This window comes from Neovison vison, chromosome 8, assembly GCF_020171115.1.
Source record: "Neovison vison isolate M4711 chromosome 8, ASM_NN_V1, whole genome shotgun sequence".
NCBI lineage: Eukaryota > Metazoa > Chordata > Mammalia > Carnivora > Mustelidae > Neogale > Neogale vison.
The window spans coordinates 89,935,657-89,962,618 of record NC_058098.1 but is presented as its reverse complement, the minus strand read 5'-3'; the positions used below and the strand labels follow the sequence as shown (position 1 = coordinate 89,962,618).

The following is a 26,962-nucleotide window of genomic DNA, read 5'->3' as shown; positions in this document are numbered from 1 at the left end:
CCTTCTGGTATTGAGCAGTGCACATTCCACTCAACCATACATAGCAGCCCTTCAGTAGGAAACTTACTTTCCCCTAATGTGAATAGTTTTCTGTATCCTTAATAGTTATAGACACTTTTGGTTTATAGACAATTTTGCTTGCCTGAACATTATAATCAAGGTCTTGTGAACTAAAAATTAGTGATACTTATTTTTTATTGTCCCCATATTTGCATTATTCCCTGGATAGACTGATTTTGTTTTTTAAATAATGTTCTAAAGTCATTGAGATGACTTGAGAGATGAAAGGTGGTATTATCCTCAGGAAATGAAAGTGGGTTGTAGAGAAAGAGTCATCTTTGGCAAGCAAAACATCACACCAAAAAACGCTAAACATGGTCATGTTTATTTCAAAACATAAAGTTGACTCCATATTAATAAATACTTGTAACACTGAATGTAGAAAAAACTAATGTGCATGCTCTAAGAAGACAGCTTACAAAAATAATTAGAGAAAAGGTAATATTTTGCCCCTAGGCCACTGAGAAAACAATCTGGGAGTAGGAATAGCTTCAAGGATATTATGTGCAATTGGGGGAGGGAAAGAGAGAAGGTGACAAAATCAGGAAGAATTTTCTGCTCTCCTTTACTCACTGGAGCCTGAAAGTCAGAAATCTGAAATTGGAAAATGTGCCTTGACAGGCATACCTGAGGTTTTTCTCAATTTAGGGGTTAGAATCACTAGTTGGTGGACAGGGTCAGAAGTTGAAATCAGGCACCCAATTTGAATCTAGCTCAGATCACTCTGATTGGTAATGGGTTCACAGGGCCCTGCAGAGGCCAAGCAGGAACAGCTAGCTACAGCTTGTGCCTAGAGCTCAAGGACAACCAGAGTATTGTTGACTGGGGAACTGAAGGCGCTACAGTGTGGATGGCCACCTCCGTGAGTTCCGTCTAGACCTAAGACTTCTCAGTGCTTTGTCTAAGCCCATCAACCAGTCTGCCAGCCTTCAGCTCAGCCCCTGTAGCCTCTGGAACTGGGGGCTATACATCAGCCTGCCAGCCCCCTGGGCCCTTCACCCATGGAGGGAACCCATCTGACCACTTTTTCCTGCAAATATTCAATCGAAACAGAAGCTCAAAGATTTGGAGTTCCCCCTCCTAATTATAATCAATGGTAGAGAAATGCTCCGGAAAGGGGCAAAGATAACGCGCATCTCAGATCAGCCCCAAAGGGGAGTGAAAAATGCCTGCTATGGGTAGCTTCAGGGCACAGAGAAGATCCTCGGCTACACCTGGCTTCCTTGGGTCATTTTCCCAGAAGATAGAACTTTCCAGGCTGTCGTAAGTGATGGAAGGCTTCAATCCAAAAGCTGCCACTGGGGCACTCGCTTTCAGGAAGTTTCTGGTCAGAGTGAGGAAGGAAGAAAAAAGCTCTCCTTCATGATACATGATCTAATGGCCAAGAGCAAGAGAAGGTGGCAGATGAGAACAAGAGGTTTACACCTAGCCCCCTTAGTACAGACTGGGAACAGATTTAAAGGGAAGAATGCGTCGGGCTCCGAAGGCCAAGATGGAGCCCAGCAATGACACCTACTACTTACTGGGCGACTAGAGACATTTTCACTTCCACCGGTATTAGAATCACAGGGCTTTGGGTTCTGAAGCTCAGGCCTGGAGAGATTAAGCAGAGAAGCCAGGCCACACAGCTTGTTACATCGGCTTGGGGGGAAACAGAGAGGCTTCAGTGAGCAGTGTGGTCGGTGCAGGTGAACAGGACGCAGCGTGTGGTTAGTTACATTCAGAACCTCTGCAGACGAAAACTTCCCAACCCTGGGCCCTTTCTCATTGACGTGTCACCAGAAGTGGACAGGTCCTGGACCGAGCTTCTCTGTGGGGTTCCCTTCGGAGAGGGACGACAAGCGGCAGAAATGTTTTTACTTCCCAGTCCGGGAGGCCACCTGGATGGCTTTGATCCACTCAGTGCGCTCCTTGGGGGTGGCCGCTTGCAAAAAATAGTGAACTTCGTCAGCAGTGATGATCTCAAAGAGGTTCTCTTCTTCACTCTTCCTGACTGCTGAAAAAGAAAGTGAATGACAGCGCATGTGCTCCGGAAAGACCACCCGATTCGCCTTCCTTTTGCAAGGAGTGTAATTTTAAGTTTTTTAGTATTCTAAGAAAATTGAATATGTGGTTTTCAAACTTACCATCATTGTATGATCATATATATTTATTGTATAATTATATATATAGTATTTATATCGATAAGTACATATATGATTCTGTGCATGTGTTTGAGTGTGTATGCTTAAGAAATAAGCAAAATACTTAGGCACAAACGTTTTCTTTTATAGTTTACAAGCAAACTAGATTTCTCACTTTTGCACACCAATTGTGTCTAATGAGTACCTCTAATAGTGCTTACTGAGTACTTTTCCTCTGCTCATAATATGAACCAAGAGCTGGCTCTAATATATTAAAATGAAAAACAAAACCAAAAACCTACTTCCATTACCACCACTATAGCCTGGACTTGTTTTTGCACAGGCTAAGTTACAGTCTCTGCCGAAAGAGCAAAAAATAGTAAACTGGCCAATAGTGAGACTTAAAACATTGACATCAAATAAAACATCATCATTCTATGGGGAGAGGAGGGTGAGCAGATCAAGGAGTAGTAAAAACCTAGTTTTTGCAGCTGTAGCTTTTCCCCATCAGCCTCTATAATCCATAAACTCAAAATGACATGGCAAATCCAGGGCTGGGCTGTCTAAACCACCTCTCCCCTGGGAGCCCTTATTCCGGCTCCTGTGAAGTTGGCATACACCTGTATGGTCATTCCATGCAACACATCATCGACTTGTGACCTGGGACACAGAGGTCACTGGTGTGACCCCTCATTCCAGACGAGGCGCTAAGGCCCAAATTCATTAGGTGATTCACCCAAGACTAGCACAGACGTAACTATCAGCCAGGAGCATTTTCCACTCACTGCACAAATGTTCCATTGGCTGTGGAAGATTTTCTGGTCTGGATATGACAAAGGTCCCCTTTAAGGAAAGTCATGGCTCAATGACAGGCCTCAGGAGCTAACAAGTCTCTCCATTTAAGCCAGTTCCGAGGGGAAGGTTTTCTTCTCAGCATCACTCCAGGATTTATTTGAGGCATCTAGAAAGCCACTCTTCCTCTCCAAAGCCCAAAGAACCAGGGCAGCATCTGGGAGAAAATAATTCTTGGCATCTCCCAGATGTTGAGGCAGAAATTCATTCCTGCTTAGGCTGCTGACTGATTAAGTGACCAATAGCTGTTGGCCCTGGACGCCCAGGTGTGAGAAGGAAGCCTGAGCAGACACACCTCTCTCCAACAAAAATTCATTCTTACCATCTGAGCTGCTCTCCACGGAAGTCACCACACAGCCTCTCAAGTGGATTGCTCCCAGAGGATCTTCCCCCTGGAGAAGGGAGGAGTCCTTAATGATGCTCCCAATAAATGAATATACCTTATTCCGTTGGCACAAAAGCCCCACGAACTCTCTCTGCTATGGAGTAGGACACCCGAAGGAGACAGAAGAAAACCCCTTCCAGAGCATCCGCCCCCCCCCCCCACTTTACTCCAGGAGGTTGGACAAGGAGACACGTGTCAATCTGGGCTCCCGTTCTGGAGTACAGTGCCAGGGCAGGGGGAAACACTGCCTCACCACACCCCATGAGAGAACCGGTGCATGTTTCTGGAGCTCTTTGCTCCCCCGCTACTGACACAGGACCATGACCCTCGAAGGACGGAATCAAAGAGCCCAGAGCTGCAAGTGGAAGCTAAGCACCCAGCCCGGACAGAGTTATCTGCATACTGCAGGGTTGGCTCTTTTTATTAAAGAAAAAGCCCCTTCTGAATAGCCACAGCCCACATGGCTGGACTTCCCCGATGCTCTCATCTGAATTGGCCCAGAGGAGGGATTATCACTTTTTTGTGTGATTTTAAGATATTAAGCCAAGAACAATGAATCGGACTGGTTGAATTGCTCTGAAACTATCAGATCAGGACAAACAAACAAACAAAAACTACGTTGAGTTGACCAAGTAAATGACAATAGAGTGATATTTTCTTTCATCCCTGAGCTTATGCTGGTCTCAAGGCCTAGGACTTCACATCTTCACAGTGAGAGGAGACAGGAAGAGGGACAGGAGGGCAGGAGGAAAAGGAGTGGGGGTGGGGGTGAAGAGAAAACGGGGAAAGAAACCAGGCGGAAAGGAGAACAGGAGGCCCAGAGAGCAGCGGAGGCTCCGAGCGCTATGGGTTTGGGGGCCCCAGGCTCTCACCCCAGCGGGGTCGTAGTAGTGCAGGTACGCAGGGTCTTCTCTCAGAACGAACTTCCTCACTTTCCAGTTTTTCCTCCTGTGCCCCTGTATCCAGGATCAACATAATAAGAGGAACGGTGAGTTCTTGGCATCACTCTGTACACATAGTATCTACCTAATGAGTCTTTGTTGAATTGAAAAAAGAAGAAGATAAACTATTATCTCCAAGAGAGCCAGGACCCAACCCAGGTCTTTGTCAGGGAGACAGCACTAGGGCCAGTGAATAATTTAGATGTTATGATATTATGGATTAATTATTTCTATCTGTTTATAAAGATTTTATTTCTTTATGAGAGAGAGAGAGAGAGCACAGGCAGGAGGAGGAGCAGAGGGAGAGGGACAAGCAGACTCCATGTTGAGCACAGAACTCCACTTGGGGCTCAACACACGTTTGAATCCCAGGACCCAAAGATCATGACTTGAGCGGAAACCAAGAGTCAGGCATATAACTGACTAAACCACCCAGATGCCCCATGGATTACTTATTTCCAAGATTATCTTCCAGCTCTACTATTATACAAGATGGTACTATATACAAGGCACATACATTGTACGTTATTGAGTAACATGGGGATATAAAGAGATTAACACATAGCCCTAGTCTTCAAAGAGTTTATAACCTACGTGGAAATATAAGATAGTAATTATCAAATCAAGTAATTATTACGGATAATGGATTTCAGGGGAATTATATGTGGGATATGCAATTGCGGGTTTGGGATGTCGAAGAGAGACTCATAAAGATCTTGACTTACCCACAGAGGATACACAGGAGTCAGATGGGTGAGAAAGAGGTGGATAGGAAGACTTGACAACAAAAGAGAGCAGTGGGAACATACCAGGCGTACGCAGACATTGGTGACTAAGACCAGTCTGGCTAAAACACAGAGTTCATGAGCAACAGCAGAGGAAAATTTGGGAGAGTGGAAAGAGACTTCAAATATAAGGTGAGGATCATTGCTGATAGCTTCAGAGTGAGTTTTTGGGAAAAGATCACAATCATGTTTTAGGAAGATGAATGTGGTGACCATATATAGGATGGACTGATCATCCAGGGGAAAGAAAATAAGATAAAAAGGAGGTCATTAGGACATGATTTCAACAATCCACTCATAGAATTACTAGGAACTAATATCAGGTAGCAGCAATGGAAATGGGAAGGAATTGGCACTGTCAGATACGATGGAAGAGGATAGGACTTGGGCTTTCACAACAGAATGATGTCATTCAGACTGTAAGGTTGGAAGGCAGGATTTGTGTCTTGTTTAAACTTTGTTCCTCCAATCCCTGGCCCTGTGCCTGGTATAGAGAATCTTGCCCCAGAAACTGCTTTGTATCTGTTTGTGATTGCCTTGAATTACCCAGTTTCTTCAATTAGCTTGTAAGAATTTTTTAAAATGTCATGGTAAATGACATTTCCCATGGAAAGTTCAAATCACTAAACTATCACTCTCTAGTAACAAAAATAGATATATATATATAGATATCTATATATATATATATATATATATTACATTAGAAGATATATAGTTCCAACTTGCCAATATAAATCATAGTATTTGTTAATTCTAAAGCACCAAATATTGACAGGCACATATATACATTTTCCAATATTTTTCATTGTGCTCATGTAGAAAACAGTGAAACATTTATGGTTTTAGCAAACAGTGCCTTCTTCATAATGTCAAGTTAAAGGAGTTTAAAGAGAGCTTTCAAGAATGGCTCTAAGTTATTTGGCCAAGCATTTGGTCAAGGAGCTCATCTCCAAAGAGGCTTTTACTTGCCTGAAAGATGAAAGCCAGGAACCCTATAGTCATAAGGGAGAACAGAGAATATTTTTATCTGGATATCTTATCTAAAATAGCTTTTGCAAAGCATCAATTTCTAAATTCTTTTTATGAATTCTTGCTCTTTGCCTTAGCTAATGTTGCCCACTAGTTGAGAATACTCAAGTTTCTGCCCTACACCATTTCCTCCTGACCTGGGGACACACATCGCAGGACCTCTCATGCAACCACTGGGTGAATAACAAGTTCTTATGAATTGTGGAGGAGGAAGCTAAGAGGAGGATGTGAAATCAGTCAACCCTAGCCAGCTACCTATTGCCTTTAAGCCCTCACTGACATTAGAATGTGATACGTTGAGAAGTTTAGTGTTCTTAAATGGGTGTCTGGCCATCCTTCATGTAATGAGTATTCCCTGGGGGATTTTAAGGAATGTGTGCATGCCTGGATTTGTTGCCGATCTGCCAGTTACTTATATTCAATTTCATCTGATCTACAAAGTTTTATTATCTATTGTGGACTAAGGATGCTGAACTGTGCAACAGATATGAGAAAAACACATATAATATATTGTCCCTCCTCAACAAAAAGCTTACACATGGTAGAAAAATTAGATATTTTATTCATTGTCAAAACAGAATGAATTATATTCAAGGGATTATCTTGAATATAATTCACAATCATTCATCCTCAAACTTGCTGCATCCCCAAGCAGAATTATTTCTCTGGGATGGGAGAAGTGGGAAGAATAGGGGAGGACTGATCTCCAGGTGGACACAGCTTCTTCCTGCCTGTGAGGTGTGGGACACAGGTATCCTTTTTCATGATAAGCCTCTACTCACATTAACCCTGGCTAAATGCCAGCAGCTGACAGAGAATGGTTTAGCTTTGTGACACTTGAAGAAATTTTTGCTAATTCCCTCGGGTGATTCTGATATGAACCAGGTTATAAACAACTAAGGTTGGAAACATTAAAGGGAAGCCATCAATCAGAATAGGAGAAGTTTCTCTTCCCTCTCCCTCCCTCAAAAATTGGAGGAAAGAATATTGTAAGTGAACAACGTTCCTAAGTACACATAGATTTCTGTTTTCTTTATGTTAAAAGGAGGCTAAGATGGATGACTATTTAAATAGTGGTATTTTGATAATAGGAGAAATTTGCTTTTAAGAAAAAAGCCAGGGGCGCCTGGGTGGCTCCGGTGGTTAAGCCTCTGCCTTCAGCTCAGTCATGATCTCAGGGTCCTGGGATCGAGCCCCACATTGGGTTCTCTGCTAGGGAGGGTATCTGCTTCCCCGCACCCCCCCCCACCGGCCTGCCTGTCTGCCTACTTGTGATTTTTCTCTCTCTCTCTGTCAAATAAATAAACAAAATCTTAGGGGGAAAAAAAAAAAGAAAGAAGAAAAAGAAAAAGGCCAGCTCTGTTTTTCTCAGCCTTGGCTACACATCAGAATCACTTGCAGAGCTGTAAAATTCAGAGACTGATTTAATTGGAGTGGGGTGCAATTTTAACAGATCCTTAGAGGATCTGTTAGATCAGAAAACCACTTATTTGCCTTAGCTAATGTTGATGACCTCATAACCTAATAATGATAACCTCAGCCAATTTTTTGACCATCCAGGACACCCACTGGGAATGCTTTGCCCAGACATGACTTCAGTCCATGTCTGGGCAACTCCAGTTCAACCTTCGTGTTTATTTTTTTCAGGGCTCCACTCTAAACTAACACTTGTCAGATCAACTAAGTCAAGAAAAGTCACAACTAATAACAAGATAGAATTAGACAGAATCAACAACATAAAGAAGTAATGAAATTCCTTCCCAAGTTCCTCTTATCTGAACATCCACCTTCCAGCCCCTATAATCAAAGAGCCAGGAACACAGGGCAGAACCAGAGCAAGCTGGCAATGGGCAAAACAGAAAACTGCCAGAACCTTCCCTATCAAAGACTAGCCCCGCTCCTATACTTGGCTTCAATCTGGTTGGTGATCGCTCTGTCATAAAAGTTGTTAGAATCATCTGTGAATTAATTCTTTCTACGTCTTTGCTGTAGTATCTCTTAGGAGCCTGTTTTCTCAAAACCTGATGTTAAGATCAGTTTTTCACATGAATGCCCCACTTTCCCCAGTGAAACTCAAAATCTGTGTGTATATCTCATCTCAGCTAGTCCAAAGTTCTTTTTAAATATGACTATAGGGACACCTGGGTGGCTCGGTGGGTTCATCCTCTGCCTTCAGCTCAGGTCATGATCCCAGGGTCCTGGGATCGAGCCCCGCATCAGGCTCTCTGCTTAGCAGGGAGCCTGCTTCCCCCTCTCTCTGCCTACTTGTGAGCTCTCTCTGTCAAATAAATAAATAAAATCAAATTTTAAAATAAATAAATAAATAAATAAATAAATAAATATGACTATAGGCTCAGCTTTGGTTCTTTCCTCTTCACCCTGCAAGTTGGAGCCCTTTTATGAGGTAAGCTAAATCTCAGTCCCATCCTTTATATACTAAGCAGTGCCTTTAAGACAGCTCACCACACAGCCGGGAAGGTAAAACCCTAGCTTTAGAACACAGCTTTGGTTTCTATGATACCATGTGCTACTATCAGTTTCCTTACCCTGAATATTCCCACGTCTTCCTGCTGCTTTCTCCTCTACCAGGTGCCAGCCCCGGCTTCCCCACCTAGCCCCAGTCCTTGCATTCTCTTATCTCTTGACATCCTGTGCCTTAGCCTCTGGTAAACAGCTAGAACTCTTCAGTCCACCCCAGCCACTGCCTCCCAGACTGACAGTGGCCTGTGCCTGTGGAGACCTGTCCTCTAAACCCATGTCCTACCCACAGTCTGGAATATGACTTTCAGTCGTACATGATCCTCTGCTGAGTGTGGCTTGCTCCTGTTTCCAGGTCACTTTGCAAAAAAAGAGGGATAGGCTTTTCCTGTTCCCTAAAGGGGAGGTACTTTTCCCATGAAACCTCTCTGTCCTCTGGATGGCTCCTTTTTGCCAATGGATTTCTCCCAGCTCATGAAAAGGTCAGTATTTTTCTTGAAACATCTCTTTTCCCCCACGTTATTAATAAAAGAAGAATGTCCAGATTTCAAGGTGTATCTTGTACTCTACCTGCCCCAGTCGTCCTGTCCTAATGCCACTTTGATCATCTCCTTGGCTTTTTTTGTCTTTCCCTCTGCGGGGTTCATTCTCTCATTGAGTATTGGACAAACAGAACAAATACCATTTGGTAATACAGAAGTTAAAAGAATCTGGTAAGAGGAAAAAGACAAGAAAGGGACAGTGGGAACCACTCACCTGCTTCAGTAAACATCCCTGCTTGATAATGACCCCTCTGAATTCTTCTTTCAGTATCACATCATCATCACTGGAATTCTCTTCACAGAAGAACCCACTGTCTGGCTGTTGGGAAACCAGACAGCAAGTCTGTTTACTGGTCTAAGGCAGATGGCTACTTGTACCTTTCCCTTTCTCTCTCTCCCTTCCAGCCCCTGGAGTAGGCTCCTTTTCTCCTTTCTACTGTGGTTCATACCCCAACCTAAACTTTAAAGGTCTTCCTTGGTGAGCACATCTCCCTCCCCATTTCTTGTCTCTAGCTGCTTGTTTCCTGCTGCTAGATGTTCTCCCTCATCTCCACTCAAGTGTCACCTTGTCAATAACCTTTCATTTTCTTGGGTTCCCCAAGCTGTACTCTAAGTCTCGCTCAGCACATTTCTTGCTTGCTCAAAGTCTTCTTTCTCTTGGCCCCTCAAGGTCACGTCCTTGAAAGCAGAGTTGGCTCATTTATAAGACACTGCATGACACAATTTCCATTAGGAGCTTTGCTACTTAGCGCCTTCTACTTTGAGAAGGCCAAGAGCATGATGGGCCATTCAGCCTCATGCTCTAAGGTCAAGAGGGAACTGGGACTCGCTCAACTATACGTAACTAATGAATCATATAGAGGAAGAAGAGCCCACTCTGGGGGGTATTTTTAGAATCCCACATTTAAATGGCTATAAAAACCAGATTGAAGGTCTGGAAGAAAAAAAAAAAAACAGAAACTGACAGTGGAACTTCCCCCAAAGTGAAATGAAACTCTCTCGGGGATATTCACTTCATTTTTGTAAGAAGGTGGTTCTCTCAAGTAGCTTCCTAACTTTTGCACTCAGACCCCAAATTGGAACAAAACTGCCAAAATCCCCCTAGAAACCCACAGTTCCTGGCTTTCTCATATGGTGCAAGATTAGGTCCTTTGTGCAATGTAGTGTTTCCCAATCTGGGGTAAGCATACATGCGAGATAAACAAGATGACTCGGGAGAGGACGTGGGTGAACACATTCTGTGTTAGTAGTGTATTGTAATACACATTCGGGAAAATACAACTAGTACATTGTGATTTCATAGAGCTCCCTCTAAAAAAAAAGCTCCCTGAGGGCCACAATTTTGCCCCCCCCCCTTATTTTTTTTTCACTGTTGCATCTCCTTTGTCCAGGAGAGGGCCTGGACTGTACTAGGGCCCAATAACTTTTTATAAATGAATTATTTCTTAGAATAAGAATACAGTTTTAAAAGTCAATTAAAAAAAAAAAAAGGATCAAGTAGGAGCGCCTGGGTGGTTCAGTGGGTTAAGCCTCTGCCTTTAGCTTAGGTCATAACCTCAGGGTCCTGGAATCGAGCCCCACATCGGGCTCTCTGCTCAGCAGGGAGCCTGCTTCCCCCTCTCTCTCTGCCTGCCTCTCTGCCTACTTGTGATCTCTGTCTGTCAAATATTTTTTTTAAATAAATAAATTTTTAAATAAACAAATAAATTTATTTTAAAAAACTAAAAAAAAATAGTATTCAAGTAAACAACATTTTTCTCTAACTGATTCACTGGATATAGCAGGCACTGCGGAGGAAGACAAGTCGGAGACGCCTCACTACTCTCCACAGGGCTGGCCCTGTGCTTAGCCCATTCCAATATAAATTAAAATCAACATAGAATCTGCTCGGGGCAGCGCCCACTACAGGACGAATGAATGGGTAGCATTTCTCACTTACAAAGTAGTAGAAGGCATCAGGGTTATCCAGGAAAGGGTTTTCAGAGATGCCGTCTGCTGCATTCTTGGACAGTTCTCCCGCGGGCTGCAGGTACCCTTCGCCCAGCAGCGAGGAGGCAATCATGAGGCCTTCCTGGCGATTCCGAACAGAGTTATTGGACACCAGCCAGTCGATGACACAGTTCCCTGGATGGGATCATCAGAAGGAGGTCAGTGCTCCTTACCATAGTACCAAAGAACAAGCCACTGACAGTCACCCCTGAAAAGTTCCAGAGGACCCCCGGGTCTGACTTGTCCCGTGTTCCCTGTTATTCCAAGAAGGAAAGATGAGATCAGTGGGATAAATATTTGGAAACAAAAGGCACCTCGTAGAAGGTTTTTAAAAGCATCGACATACTCCTTCAGGAGCAGTGCATGCATCAAAGAAATAGGTCTTACTAATTCCCTCATTTACTCCATTAATGAACAGACACTTATTGAGCGTCTACTAGGTGCAAAGCGCAGTGATGGATACTGGGCATGCTCCATCGGATGAACTGAAAGGAAGAGATGGGACATACTTAAGGATTGTAACAAGCCATCTGCCATGGGTCAGTGCAGTGCCATGGAGCTACAGGGTCAAATCTGCAAGGTGTGGAAAGGAGTGGCAGGGTAGGGGGACTGGTGTGCACAGCTGGGAAAAGATTCATAGAGGAAGTAGCACAGGGCTCAGGCTTAAAATATGAGTAAATGTTTGCCAAGCACGTGAAACAGGCAACCAGCACAGGCTGAGGGAGCAGCAGCGTGGGAACAGAGCTACACAGACATGAAGCAGTCCCTTTTGGGGGGCGGAGGAAAGAGCTGGTGAAAAGAAGACAAAACAAGAGAAAGGACGGCACAAGGTGAGTGGGAGCACTTTGATGGCATATTAAGAAATTCGGCGATGAAGAACCAGTGACAAGTTTTTAGCAGAAGAGAACATGATCAGACACACATGGTCCTAAATTAAAACTTGATCATGTCACTTGCAGGGTCTAGTAGTGACCTTGAAAAGACAGCTCACCAAACTTCTGCCTCAAGCGAGGACTGCAAAGGATAAAAGGAAATTGGACCCAGCAATTGGATTATTAGCAGGCTACAGGGAAGCTTTATGTTAAAAATGGCATATTCTGGGGGCGCCTGGGTGGCTCAGTGGGCCTTAGGCTCAGGTCATGATCTCAGGGTCCTGGGATCGAGCCCCGCGTCGGGCTCTCTGCTCGGCAGGAGGCCTGCTTCTCCCCTCTCTGCCTGCCTCTCTGCCTACTTGTGGTCTCTCTGTGAAATGAATAGATAAAATCTTAAAAAAAATAAATAAATAAAAATGGCATATTCTGTACAAATGTACCCAACCAGGGCATCAGTGTAACTGGCAACAAAGTTCTGGGTCATCAAAACAAGAGTAATAGCATATACTATCTTTGAAACAGGAGTTGGTTAGTAAGCCTTCCATGAATTTCATATATGAAAGGTTTTTTACTGACTTTTCTTTGTTGAAGGATAAACTAATAAATACTGCCTTTCTGCTCTTAATCCTCATAGCAATCCTATGAAAGAGTTAAGGCAGTAGTTATAGACCCCACTTAAGAATGAGGAAATTAAGGCCTAGAGAGTTTAAATGGCCTTAGGCCTGAGTCATACCAGTAATGGCCCTTTACTCAAGTGTTCTAACTCTAGAGTTCATATTTGCTCATTCAGGCATGCTGAAACCTGGAAAGAAAATTTCCATCTCCCTAACACCCAACATTCAAGATTTTCCTTATTTGTCAGCAGTGCCTGAGTCCCAGTCTCTTCCATAGTCTTGTTTCTCCACTGAAACCACCAGGCTCCCACATGAAAACTTGACTCCACGGAAATTTCTAGAACCTACCCTGACCTTTGGTGGACAGGACTTTGGAAGTTCTAGTCCTATACTCTGGGACTCAGTAACACATTACACAGGGAATAAGTATGGCTTGGACCTTGTGCCCAGAACCTCTATTTCAGAACCTCTTCCTTATTCCCTTCCTTTGCTAGAGGGTCTGTCTTAGTGACATCATTCCTGCTCCAGTTAGGGCCCTGCCTTGCTCTTGTCAGTTTCCCTTACCACTGTCCACAACTTGGTATCTTGATCCCAAATTTCAGCCCTGACTTTTCTGGTGCTATTAGGGTGTAACCTTAACTCTCTGAGGCTGATTTCCATGGGGTACACTATCCTCCTGCAGATCACACCTCCACCTTCCTGACTTGGACCTGAACCATTTTCATGAATTATCTGTTGATTGCACATCCCCTCAGATTCTACGTCTATTCTATCTTCTCAGAGTTTTCCTCTCTTGATCTTTTCTGTCATAAGTAAGGCATGCCTGGCTTCTAACAACCTGGTCCCAAACTGCAAGTCCCATTTAGCCCCCCAGTGAACCATGAGTTCTACCAAACCTGGTCTTCTTCTGGATGTGTATTCTGGATATCTCTGCCCCATAACTTTGTCCTTACCAAATGAAATGCAACCATCTCTTTGTGTAAAATTTAGGCTCATACTTCTGTTCATCCCAACAAACCCCTGAGTTCTTTCTCTTTTCTGAACTCAGAATTGTCTGTGCAGACATGTGACCTCTTAACACCATATAGTATTTAGTGTGACCAGGCACTGTCCTAAACACATTATTTGTTTAGCAGACCTATAAAGTAGATGCACTATGATTACCCCATTTTATAGACAAGGGAAGTGAAGCCCAGGGAGGCTAAGTTATCGGTCTAAGGTTTTACGCCAAGTGAGTGGCTGAGCCAGGATTTGAACTAAGGCAGTCTGGCTCCAAAGAACATGTTTTAATGTCTATGCCATCTACCTAAATTCTTGCCACTTAGTACCTGACCCTGTGTAGCCTCAGGCATCTCTAGTATTGCCACTTAAATATTACATTGTGTGCCTTGATTCCTGTTTATTATCTTGTTCAATTCAGTGTCTATTTCAACATAATGTCAATTATTTGGGGTGTGGGAGCGAGTCAGAGTTAGCTTGAACTCAAAAATTTTAGCTTGAACAACAGAGTTCTTTTCCACCTCTCTTTTGGTTTCTACCCTGAGGAAGTTCAAGTCTCATGTTCATCTATCTGAGGAAGTTCAAGTCTCATGTTCATCTATCACCCACCAGGCTTCACACCCACTCCCACACACAAGGCTGAGTGAGAAATACGTATTGCCTTCCTCAGGTACCCCATTTCAGACTTGCAAGGCCTTTTACCTGTGAAGCAGTGATTAAAAATCTTCTTGTCCTTCTCTAGATTCAGTTCTTTTATTCCTTTCTCTGTATCTTTCATGGACAGGTACAAGGCACTGTGCAGAGATAAAAAACAGACAGGTGATTGAGGAGCCTTTCAGAGTGGTGAGTCCTCTCTGGGGGTCGCCATCTTGGAGAGGCTGACCATGACCACAGGCTTCCCCCATACTCAGGTAGTTCCTGAGCCTAGCCTCTCCAATGGGGGGATCATAAGTAAGGGGTTGGGTTCATATTTGGGTGACTCCGTGACTTACAACAGTGACCAAAATACACAGGAAGATATTTTAAGTCTCTTACATTCATTAAGCTCTTTGGTGATTTAATTCCTAGTGCCCGAGGTAGAGAATTATCCCAGTTAGGTGCCAAGATGAGAGGTTTTCAGAGCCAATTGTCCATATACATTCTAGGTGTTTGATTGCCCTCGGTCCTCATGTCTCAGTTCTTTCAGTGTCTTTCAAGAGACCATCTGTTGTTGATAATGGTCTCCAGGAAAGTGAATGTTTTGACTAAGCTTTTTTCTTATTCTAAAAATTATGAGAGATGGCAAGTTCTCATTTTTATACTCGAGGTAATAAATTAAAGATAGCCTTATCAGAGAAATTGCAGACTTCAAAATAGAAGGCCACTTTCATGGATCCCGTAGGTCCAAGGAGCACAGGCATCATTCCCACTTAGCACTGACAGCTGTGGCCAGAAACATGGTTACCTGACAACGCCTCCCAGCAGCTACATCTGAACGGGGCACTGCCTCTTGGGTCTTTACCAAAAAGCTTTCTTGATGAGGGGAAGTGCTTATTGTCCTCTAGCTCAAAGTGCAAACTTTATTAAATCCCTATGATATATTTTATTTGTTTAAATCCCTATGCTATGTCTTGTGATTAAGACCTGTGTTGGACTTGCAGAAGGGGTTTCTTCACTCCCATCCCAGAACCCCTCCCCATTTTGTAAACAGAGTCCTTGCTGGACATGTTAATTGTTGGACATGTTAACATGGAATTCCTCCAGGCAGGGCTCCTGTTTCAGGATATGTTCAACATAAAAACAAAACTAGCAAGGAGTGAAGAGACTCTAAGGAAACAGGCTCATGTGGTAGGAGATGTAAAACATGCAGGAAGGAAGAAACCCTCTTCCTAACCCCTGGCAGGCACTGAATTTACCTGTGAGTCTCTGAAAACCTTTAGGCTACATTACCTAAATTGCAACTACCACTTGCAATTCCAAATCAGCCAACATATAAGACCATTAAACCGAGTCAGGACCTCACGGGCTTCTGCCCAGAATGGGTGTTCGCCTTGACTGGCTCTTGTTGGCTGTGTAAGTGCATGAACTTGAACTTGAAACCTTACCTGCTTTGACACATAGTCCCTGCCTTTTCCTACCTATCTAGAAATTGTGAACTTTACTTTCAAGACTAAGCTATTATGGCCACTTCATCAATACAATTATGCATCCTCTCTCTCTCTCTCTCTCTCTCACTCCCCCTCTGCCAAGGTTACCCAAAATGAGGGAGTTTATACTCCATTAGCCTCCTCTCCTCAGCTGCTAGGTCTTGGAGAGGTTACAATCACTGCTTCAGACTGTATCAACTTGGAATAGTGGTTACAGCCTTCAGAGGTGACCAAAGCAAGCCATGCAACAGGATCTGTTGTGAGATTTCCATAATGGGGAGGTGGGGGCATGGGTGTGTTGTGGAAGGGGTGGAGGGAAGCAAACATGGAAAATTACCCTAAGTCAACAGTTTCTGGCAATCGAATGGACCTCCTGGTGGATTTCCTTGCAAACTTTTGACCTCCTTCAATGCATTTAATGGCTTTCTTGATGTCCCGAACCCAGGCATCTCTCTCCTCCAGGAAGGCTGCCTGGAAGAAGTGGTCCTGCTGTTTGGTCGTAGTGATCTTAAACACAAACTAAAAATCAAAACATATCCCATTAGGAATGATCCCTTTCAAAGGGCTCAGTCCCTTATGAAGCACAGCAGTTCAGCCAACCCCATTCTGGAAGTCCTTGGCCAACGGAAACCCAAATGCCCGGGGTTGGAGTGTGGGTGGTGGTGAGAAGGACAGACCCAGGGAGCACCATTCACATGGTAGGCTGTGCGTATGCTTAAAGGTCAGTGCGTGACAGGGTGTCTACCGTGGCTAGTGATGTTGACTCACCATCCTTTTGCCAAAGTCTTGACAAGGGCTAGTCAGTGTGCTTCCTTTCAGGGGAATCATTCCTTTGGGGCTGTTGTCACTTTTCTTCTTATAGAATTCGATTCCATCTTCTAATAGTACAACCCACATAGGTTTCCAGGTGTTGAACATACTTCCCTGTAATGACAACAAAAGGAGCTGTGCAACAATGTCTTCTAAAACTGTTCTTTTTTTTTTTTTTTTTTTTTTTTGGAGTAGGTAGAGAGGCAGGCAGAGTGAGAGAGGAGCTGAGCAGAGAGCCCAATGCAGGGCTCGATCCCAGGACCCTGGGTTCATGACCTGAGCCGAAGGCAGCGGCTTTAACCCACTGAGCCACCCAGGCGCCCCTTCTAAAACTGTTCTATAGATGGTGTATAACTTGATAAACAGCCTAGCTTTAGCCAGTGTGGATGCAGGCTGGTGTGACCAGGCTGGTAGGAAAGCAGCCCTCAGGAGAGAAGAGGATGGCCATTCAGATGGAAATTTAAAAAGAAAAAAATTTTTAAGATAAAATGTATACACAGCCATAAGCAGGTCTTGAGCTTCCCATGGGCCATTATCAAAGGAATATGGTATGGCTCTCTATTCTCTTTCTTGGACAGTTCGGTCTGGCTCTCTGCAGCTTCTTTTCTGCTCCAACTCCGCCCACTGTGTTCATTCCCCTTAGGGATTGCAAATAGATCTCAAGTGCCAATTCAGACTGAATAGTAGCTGATGTCTGAGACCAGACTCACTGGAAAAGTGTCATAGTCGAATAGCTGTTTTGACCAAGGGCGTGGAAGCAGTAAGTGGTGGCATGGTAGCTGCAGTTATTCCCGTCCTTTGGCCTAATCAGATTTTATCTGAATACAAACATCAAGAAGAAACTCAGAGATCGGCCTTATGTATGAGCATGGAGAAGCTGTATGAAAATCACTTGCAAAGTGCCCTATAAAGACAGAGTGAATGAGGAAAATCCTTACTTAGAATGTTTTCAGTTGGGATTAATGCCAACCACACTTGGAGCAATCAATTAACTGTTCTGACTACATCAAGTAGGTCTCTTTCTTCTCTATATTTTGGGAGGACTTTGGAAAAGGAAGAGGTTCTTTGCTTCTCATCTTTGAACCCATGATGTCACCTTGTCATGACTACCACAAAACAGGATTATCATCCAGTTCCCAGCAGATCCTGCTGCTTATCTTAAAATACAAAGAGCTTCTATATAAAGGTCCAGTTGCCCAAAAGGAAGACTATTTATGCCATGAAGATAAATACTTGCAGGACTAATCGTTTTGCTTGTCCAAGTGTTTCCTTTGTTTTAGTTACTGAAAAAGTAATTTTAAATTAGAACACACTATCTCTTTTCTGCACAGGCAGAAGAACTATTCGTATTACCACTGGATTATTTCCCTGTTTAAAAAATAGGCAATGTCAGTGGCAGGGTCGGGGTGGCCTGGGTTGGGTCAGCCAGGTCATGATCTCCAGGTCCTGGGATCAATCCCATGTTGGGCTCCCAGCTCAGCGAGGAGTCTGCTTCTCTCTCTGCCTCTGCTTCTCCCCCCTGCTCTGTCTGAATCTCTCTCAAATGAATAAATTTTTTAAAAAAATCTTTGTAAAAAGTAGGCAATGTCAGACCCCATGCCAACACATGAAATCATAATACTTCTCTGTTTTACATCTATCTGAGAGAAACTCCTATTCAGAATATAAAGAGCTCCTGCAAATCAGTAAGAAAAACACAATCTATTTTAAATGGGCAAAAACCCGAACGAGACTTCTTATTAAAGAGGATATCCAAAAAGCCTCTGAGGTATCCAAAATCATTTTTCACCAGGAAAATGCAGATTAAAACCAAATGAGATACCTCTACACATCCACGAAAGTATCTAAAATTAAAAAGATTAAGATAAGCAAGATTTGGCAAGGATGTTAACTGGAACCCCCATACATGGCTGACAGGAGTGCAAAATGGTCCATCCAGTTTGGAAACGGTGTAGAATGTCCTAATTCTTAGGAGATACATGTTGAAGTACTTAGGTGTGAGGTAGCATGATGTCTGCAACTTATTCTCAAAGACTTTAGCATAAAAATATGAGTGAGTGAGTGAGTGTGTGTGTGTATATGTGTGTGTGTGTGTGTGTGTGTGTGTGGTGTGTCTATATATAGAGATATAGAGGTAAAGAGACAGAAAGCAAATGCACCCCTGTGTTAACAGTTGATAAATCTAGGCAATGTGCTATTTTTCCTATTTCTCTGTGGGCTTGGAATTTTTTGAAGTAATTGGGCAAAATTAATAAATACATGAACAACCCGTGACACTACTATATATTAAAATTTGGGATGTAATTTTAGAAAAATATGGTACGTACGTCTTAATAAAAAAACAAAGTAACTAAAAATAATCAAAGACATATTCACAGAAGTAGGAGTAAGAAGTTGGACTAGATGACTGCAAAAGTGCCTTTCAAGTCCGGAATTTTATATCCTACCTCAAGCCTAGCAAAGACTTATCATGGCCATCGTCACTCAGAGCTTTTGACCTTGGAACCGAGAGAAACTGGGAGAGGTCCGCCTGCACAGCATTCCTTCTTTGACGATTAAAACAAAGCTACTCCAGAGCCATTGGGTTTCCCTAATTCAAGCATAGTAGCGTTAGGGACTGGGTCAGGCAGGTCCCTCAGAGGAGATCTTGTCCCCTGGGATTCAGGCTCCTGCACAGCGAGGAGGCCGAAGTTCCACAAAACAAAAGAAATCTGACCATTTATAAAGTCGAAACTTGTCTTCCAGGCTTGGTAGTGGTGAGTTAGGTTAGGGTGGCGAAACTGTGTGAGCCCTGTCTCCCCTCAGCTATTTCTGCCGCTGCTCGCTGGAGTAACCTGACAGCACTTCTCCCTGGCCACCCCCTATTTACCCCTTCTGTCCCCAAGCTTCCTGGTGCCCATTCAGTAGCACACCTGGGAGTGTGATCCTGGAGCGCCCGTGCCAGAAAGGCATTTAGGATCATCTACCAACACTCATCATACAGGTAAGAACATAGAGGCCCAGTGAAGTGACTGGGCCTAGTTCATCTGCTCAATCCATGTGGACTGTGATCTGAATCCAGGTCTGATTCTCAATTTTATGCTCTTTCCATTTTCCCTCAGATGCCATCTTCATTACTGTTCTTATATAACTGTGAGCAATTCCAGAATCTAAATAAAAATGTTTATCATCCTGAGACTGGTGTAGTTTTGTGCACAAGAGTCTGACAATACATGACACCAAAGGAAGAAATCTTAAAGGACAAGATATTTGGCCATATAAAAATTATACTTTTATACTTTAAAAAAAAAGGGGGGGGTGCCTGGGTGGCTCAGTGGGTTAAAGCCTCTGCCTTCAGCTCTGGTCATGATCCCAGAGTCCTGGGATCGAGCCCCGCATCAGGCTGTCTGCTCAGCAGGGAACCTACTTCCCCCTGCTCTCTCTCTGCCTGTCTCTCTGCCTACTTGTGATCTCTGTTTGTCAAATAGATAAAATTTTTCAAAAGAGTTATAAAATGTATTGGTGAAGATGTGGGGAAAGGGGCATGTAAAAAAAAAAAAAAAAGGAGCTCTGTGAGTCAGCAGTTTGATGTGGGCTGTCAAAAAAATCCAAGTCATTTTAGGCTCTATAAATAGAAGCATAGGATCTAAAGTGATGATGAAAGTAATATTCTAAGTTTAAATGGAGTATAACCAGTAGGTGACTGGATCTGGAGCTGAATAGCCCAGGCTCAAATCCCAGCTCCACTACATTCTAGTAATGTGATCTTGAGCAAGTTTTTATTTTTATTTTTTTTTTAAGATTTTATTTATTTATTTGACAGAGAGAGAGATCATTAGTAGGCAGTAGGCAGAGAGGCAGGCAGAGAGAGAGAGGAGGAAGCAGGCTCCCCGCTGAGCAGAGAACCCAATGCGGGGCTCGATCCCAGGACCCTGGGATCATGACCTGAGCTGAAGGCAAAGGCTTAACCCACTGAGCCACCCAGGCGCCCCTTGAGCAAGTTTTTAAACCTCAGTTTCTACATCTGGCTAATGGGAATAATGCTACTATCTATTTCTTAGCGTTATTGGGATATTAAACAAAATAGTCCATGTAAATTGCGTAGGGGAATATCTAGAACATAATAAGCACCCAATAAATACTCCTTATTCCCTGTTATTCTGCACTTATAAGTGTACCTGGAGAATGATCCTGAGTTCAGGAAATCTCAAAGCTGCAGCTAATCGGGGCCTGTTCAAAAGAGCGTGACAAGCTGGCATCTCTCTCTTGGAGAATTATTGGGGGAAGAAGCAAGGTTTGGGCCCAAAAGGGGACAGGCAGAGCAGATGAAGACTGTCTTCAAAGGTGTGAAACATTATCATAGACTGTTTGGAGGCCTAACAGGTAGAGGTTTCAGGGGAAGGAAAAAAAAAAAAAAAAACAGTTTGCTGCATAACTTAAAGGAGAAATTTAAATTAGTGAGTTCCCCATCATAAGAGGTATTCCAGCATGCTTGTTAGTGAATTGGTAAAAGAAATATAAGCCACAGATGGGAAAGGTCAATGAAATACTTATTTAAGTATTCAATATGCCTTTCAACCCTCAGGTTCTACACACTATTCCAAAAAAACCTATTGTCTGTTCTGTCCTTGAGTCTTCTATTTACAATGCCCTGCCAAATCTTGGGTGTCACCTACAAGCTAAAAACAAACACATGTTAAAAACATTTAACACGATCATCTAAAACTGAATCCTCCACTGGAAATGTTTTCTAATACTTTAAAAGTTACTATAATATGGGGCCCTGATTTCTTGGGTCTATTTCTGGCAAATTTCTTTCTTCGAGACACATTCATTCAACACATTATGGTAAAAAAGCTCCTGTGCTTCAGACCCTGGCCTGGGGGTTGGGGTAGAAAATTGACCAAGAGGCTGTCTGTCCCCACCCTAAGTGGGGGAGGAGGGGGAAGGACCTTGACCAACACAGAAAGTGAAGCATGCTTTGTATAGCTTCGTGGAAAGCAGCCACCACTCACTGCTGCGGGTTGGGGCCATTTGAATTTGGTGTTGCGAACCCCTCCCAGACACCTCCCACAGAGTGCAGACACCTCCTTTAACTTCCTTCCCCTTCCCCTCAGACTTCTCTTTTCATATGTTGTGGCTTCGCTGGAATTCAAAGGCAATCCTATTATGAGCCAAACTATGTATCCAACTAAAACAGAACTGTGAGTAAGTATCATCTATCCTTCCAGACGCATGGGACGTGTCATTTTAAGTTGCTGTTGTATTAAAGTCCTGATTTCTGCTACCTCATCAATTGTATCATCTAATTCCAGTCTGATCTGTGAAATCACTTGTATAACATGTTGATTTTGTACCAGATAAATGGTCCGTTTGTACCTATCTAAATTCTTCCAAGGCAAGGAAACTAATCTGTTCAGGAGCATATTTTTTTACGTAAGTAAACCCTCCTAAATTGGACAATTTCTCAATAAAAACATGAGGTGAGCAATACAAGAATGGCACCAAGTGTTCAACAGAATGATTTCTGGAGTCTCAGGGCTTCACATTCAAATCTCAACTTTGCTTCTTCCAGGCTGTGTGGCCTTAGCCAAGTTATTTAATTTTTCCAAATGCTTTTGTCTCCTCACCTGTAAAATGAAAGTAATTAAACACCTACTTCCCATTGTTGCAAAGATTAAATGCGATACTATATTTAAGGGAGATACATATTTAAGCTAAAGGGCTTAGCACAGAGGCTAGCTTAGGGGAGGTACTCAAAAAATAGTAACCACATAGACAGGTAAGATTTCAGTTTATAGGCAATAGTGTGAAGGTTGTCCTGGGCACCACCCGTCATCGCAGCAACAGAGCTCCGGAGAAGAAAATCACTGCAAAATGAGCCCATGAGGGCCACAAGTAACACACGCATGGCTCATGACCTTGAGGCCACACTGCTGAGTTGCAGAATAGCTCTGCTACTTAATAGCTGTGTGACCTTGGGCAAGGAGGCCCTTTGCCTCTCTTGTACCTCAGTTTCCTCTTCTGAAAAGTAAGGATAATAGTTGCACCCACTTTGTGGCATTGTTATAAATATCAAATGTCTTAACACATTCAATGCTTCCATCTGTCTTTGCTGCAGGATAAGGACCACCTGGGTTAGCTATTACAAATGGTGACAAATCAACAAATGCAAATTGCTGGGATTTATTTTGTGGTAGCGGATCCGGAAGACAAACAAGGTTGCTGTGCGAAAGAATTCCTGGGCTGGGACTCCTGACTCTCCTGTTCTTTCACACCCTCAGCTTTCTTCCTTCCAACTCAGTTTTCTGCAGTCCTTCTCTCTCCTGCCCAAACACCCCCATCCTTCCTTTCCCACCACCCCAACTCCTGAGCTTTCACCCAGCCTCACAGGCCACCCCAAGCCCGAAGTCACTCTTGGGATCTGCCCTGCTGCGCCAAGTGCCTGCTGGTTGTTTGTCCATCTGTCAACAGCAGTTTGCCCAGAAACCACTAGGAATGACATTGGTTTGCAACATGACTTAGTGGAGTGTAGCTTATTCATTGCATGGAAACTGCTCCTCTCTCTCTCTCTCTCTCTTTCTTTTTAAAGTTATGATTGATTATAAACATACCCGGATTATTAGTATGGTTTCAAGAACATTCAAAAGATGTCCAGGTTTATTGGGTGGAATCAACTCCTCATCAGAGAAAAAGGGAGGTTGAGATTACTAACCCCACTCTGCCCCCAGTGCAATATGCCCAGGCCCCACTCTAGCTCTGGTAAGTTTGTCTAACCTCCCTTTTGCTGGCTTGGGTAAGCCTGCCTTTTAGAATGCAACGTGGATCGATGAGATGGTGGGGTTTGTTGTTAGGAAGCCTGGATCTGAATCTCAGGTCATCCTCTTAGCAGCGGTTTAATTGTGGGCAAGTCACACAATCTCTCCAAGCCTCAGCTTTCTCATCTGTAAGATGGGGATAAGGATACTATCACAGAGGATGATTAGGATTGAATGAGATCATGGTCGTTAACGGCTATATGGTCAGCTCAAAGGGTTCTTTTTTTTTCCCTTAAAGTAAAAAATGACAAGACCCGGGGGCAAGGAAATCTAGGTCTTATTAAGATGAAATATTGCAAAGTGACAGAATCATGTATTTTCCCTCCTTTTCTAACCATCATTTCTATTTAAAGACCTTAGGCAGGAGGCAAAGCAGGAAACCAGAATTGTAGACTGTGTATAGTTATCTTGCACTGAAGAAAAGCAGGAACATTTCATAGTCGATGCCATTGACTGTTGACCCCAAGACTTCTGGCTTGACAAAATCCTTCCACCAGCATTTCTAATATTGTATTTTGCCACCCAAAACATCTTATCTCCAATAAAGTTATTTCACAAGACAAGACAGGGAAAAAGATACTCTTTATCACTATCCAAGTATCTTAAACTGCATAAGAAAAAAAAGTAAATGAAGGGAGATTCATTGCTTGTCATGCTCTAACATCAACAACTATAATCAAAGCATCTAACAGCCTTTCCACAGAAAGATTTCCATGGTCCTTTCTTCACTATTAAGTTGACAACCAACCCAGGCATCAGTACATATATCCGTGCTAGCTTCTAGAAAAAGACCCTTATCTACTGAAGTATATGTCAATACTGATATAAATAATCATTGCCACATATATAGCACCTACTGTGTGCCAGATTCCTGACATATACAGTTTTTAATCCATATATATGAGGTAACTGGAAGAAACTTAGTGTCTAAAAACATTACTGGGAAATTCTGCTTCAGGTGTAGTTCCCAACGAAGGGAATATTTCTGAATCAGACATTTCTTCAAAATGATAAATTAGAGGGTCTTAACACATTACAACAAAGATTGTTCAAAAGTTTCCAGAGAAAAATGTAAAAATTACATTAATGTTACATTACATTTCATTATAAATTATAGACATGAGAATTAGGAAGATGGAAATTGTGGAAATATCAATATGAAATTTCACTATGCTTTTTTTTCTAGGTACATTTTCTAAATTGGATTTTATAAGCCATAATCTGAGAGAATTACTCACACTGATTAGAAACTATTAATATAAATCTGTAAGCTTGACAAACCTAACTCGTTCTTCACCATTTTCTAGTGGGGCAGCCTCACTTATCTCACTTAGTCTTATATATTTTTTTTATCATTTATGGAGTTTAAAATGTGAACACACAAACTAAACAACAGCAATTTTCACAGCACAATGTTTCCATTCACTTGCTCTTCTCCAGATACTAGCCCAAGCAATCAGGAAAGAAATGCCACCATTAATGATTACTCAACATTTAAAGAGAATGTTGGTATCTATTGCAAAGAATCCGCATACACCTGTGTGTGTGTATATGTGCATCTTTTTCAAAGCATGTTTTAAAATAGCTAATGATGCTATGCTAGCTAAAGAGCAAATGAGCTGTGGGCTCCTTTATTCTCCAGCACCCACTTACAACTCTCGCTGCCACAAATACTTTACAAACCCTAACCCACATTACACTGACTCTAAGAAAATCTTGGTGTATTGGACAGAGTTCAGCACCATGAGTCAGAAACCAAAGCCAGCAAGTGGGTTTCTGGTGTCAACTGTCACAGCCATGTGACCTTGGGCAGTCACCCAGCTTCCTGGTCTCAGTTTCTTCTCCTGGAAATGGGAGAATGAGGCCAGGTGGTCTAAAGTCCCTTCTAGCTTCAATTTATTTTTCAAGATTTATTTGTTTATTTGAGAGAGACAGAGAAAGCACAAGCTGGAGGAGAGGCAGAGGCAGAGGGAGAGGGAGAATCAGGCTCCCCACTGAGCAGTGACCCTGACTTAAGACTTGATCCCAGGACCCCAAGATCATGACCAGAGCCAAAGGCAGACACCCAACCAACTGAGCCAGCCAGGTGCACTCCCCTTCCAGCTTTAAACCAAAACAGAATCAGGCAACAATGTGTGCTGCTTAATCCCCTCATAAGTAGAACATTTTAGGCCAAAATGTTAAGCCAACAGATGACCTAAAACAGTGACATTAGGAGCTCATTCAGTTGAAAGCTGGGCATCTGAACGAATGTCCTGAATTCAGTTCAATTCTGACAAGCTGAGCTCACATGGCTCATTGTGAGAATATCTGTTCACAGAGGTGTTGTCCACAGGATGCCAAGCAGCCCTGTGTGTGAATTCACACGATGATATGACATACACCCAGCATTAGGGGAAAAACAAGCAATGCTAAGAAAATTCAATTTTTTGATCATACAAGTGAGACTAAGCATTTTTGAGTAAGCTTGCATCCCCATTCCCTAATCTTTAAAATTATTACCTTAGCAGTACATTATACAAATTCACTCAGAATAGTGAATGAAGAGATTTGAGCCCAATTTAAGAAAAAGATAAGGTTTTTCATGCATTTTTAGATGACTCAAGAAATAAGATACAGTTACTGTGTCATATCAGCTTCCATTTAATCCTTTTCTTTTTCCTCTCCTCAATAAATAAATAATAAGAGGAGAAATAAGGAATAATCTCATTGAGTAACCTCTACAGCAGAAGAGTGTGAGTCTTCTAGCATAATAAACACACATGGCTAGCAACAAAAATGCTCTAAATCATGATTTAGATTTTGCTGAGGTCCCCACCTTCCGAATCAGTCCCAGAAGATCAAGCTGTGTTGATGCCTGAGCTGAACTAGATTACCTTTAAGAAACAGAACGCAATGGAATGTGTGCTGGCTTCCCTCCCAACACTCTACAGGCTGTCGTGCTCTCCTGGGTCACCCCAATAGGTTCAGCATAAAACATTCTTAAAGAGAATGGGTAGAGAGTCCAAAGCTGGGCACCAATCCTCCCCAACCCTATCTTCAGTGATACCCTTGTAGGTGGTACTTCTGCTTACCCTCTTCACAAGGTAGCCCTCTCTGATCCGTTTTGGTTCCATGTTGGCTGGACAATCAGACAGCCAAGTCCACCGTGAGACAAGTCTTGTTAGAAGCCCAGCCTCCTCTGAGAGCTGAGGCACTTGTGGGCTGCTTTTCTAGAGTGAGGTCCCTTTCACAATTTCCCATCTGCTGGCGATCGCATGATCACATCCTCTTCCCCTCACTGGGTGGAAGACAGAATGAGGAACTGCAGACAGAAAAAAACCCCATTCTTTACTAAGATGGGAGGCTTACTAAGAAGGCAGATGGGTTGAATATTTACCCCATGTAAATTTTATTATCATATACAAAACATTCTCCTAAAGAGTGAAGAAAAACAGAACAGTGAAAGGAAGAGGAAAATGAGCAAGAAAACCTCATTTTGTTTAGTTCTTAGAAGAAACCCGTAGGGAAATTATATTACTGTCTTTTTCTTAGTTATAGGGAAACTCAGGCTCAGAGAA

General features: G+C 42.9%; 1 protein-coding gene across 2 annotated transcripts; it reads right to left on the bottom strand.

The window, feature by feature from the left end:
• Positions 1-364: 364 nt before the first annotated feature.
• Positions 365-26,624, bottom strand: PLEK (pleckstrin). Of its 2 annotated transcripts, none has more exons than XM_044262456.1 (9): positions 26,477-26,624; positions 16,564-16,719; positions 16,133-16,314; positions 14,372-14,463; positions 11,135-11,319; positions 9,410-9,514; positions 4,293-4,376; positions 3,358-3,427; positions 365-2,056 (listed from the first exon to the last, which is right to left on the bottom strand). In XM_044262456.1, the coding sequence occupies exons 1-9, from the start codon at positions 26,516-26,518 to the stop codon at positions 1,917-1,919; spliced, it is 1,056 nt and encodes a 351-aa protein (XP_044118391.1). In that variant the 5' UTR covers positions 26,519-26,624; the 3' UTR covers positions 365-1,916. The 2 variants fall into 2 exon arrangements, with proteins under 2 accessions (XP_044118391.1, XP_044118392.1); XM_044262457.1 differs by having other exon boundaries at positions 365-2,053.
• Between the last annotated feature and the right edge of the window lie 338 nt (positions 26,625-26,962).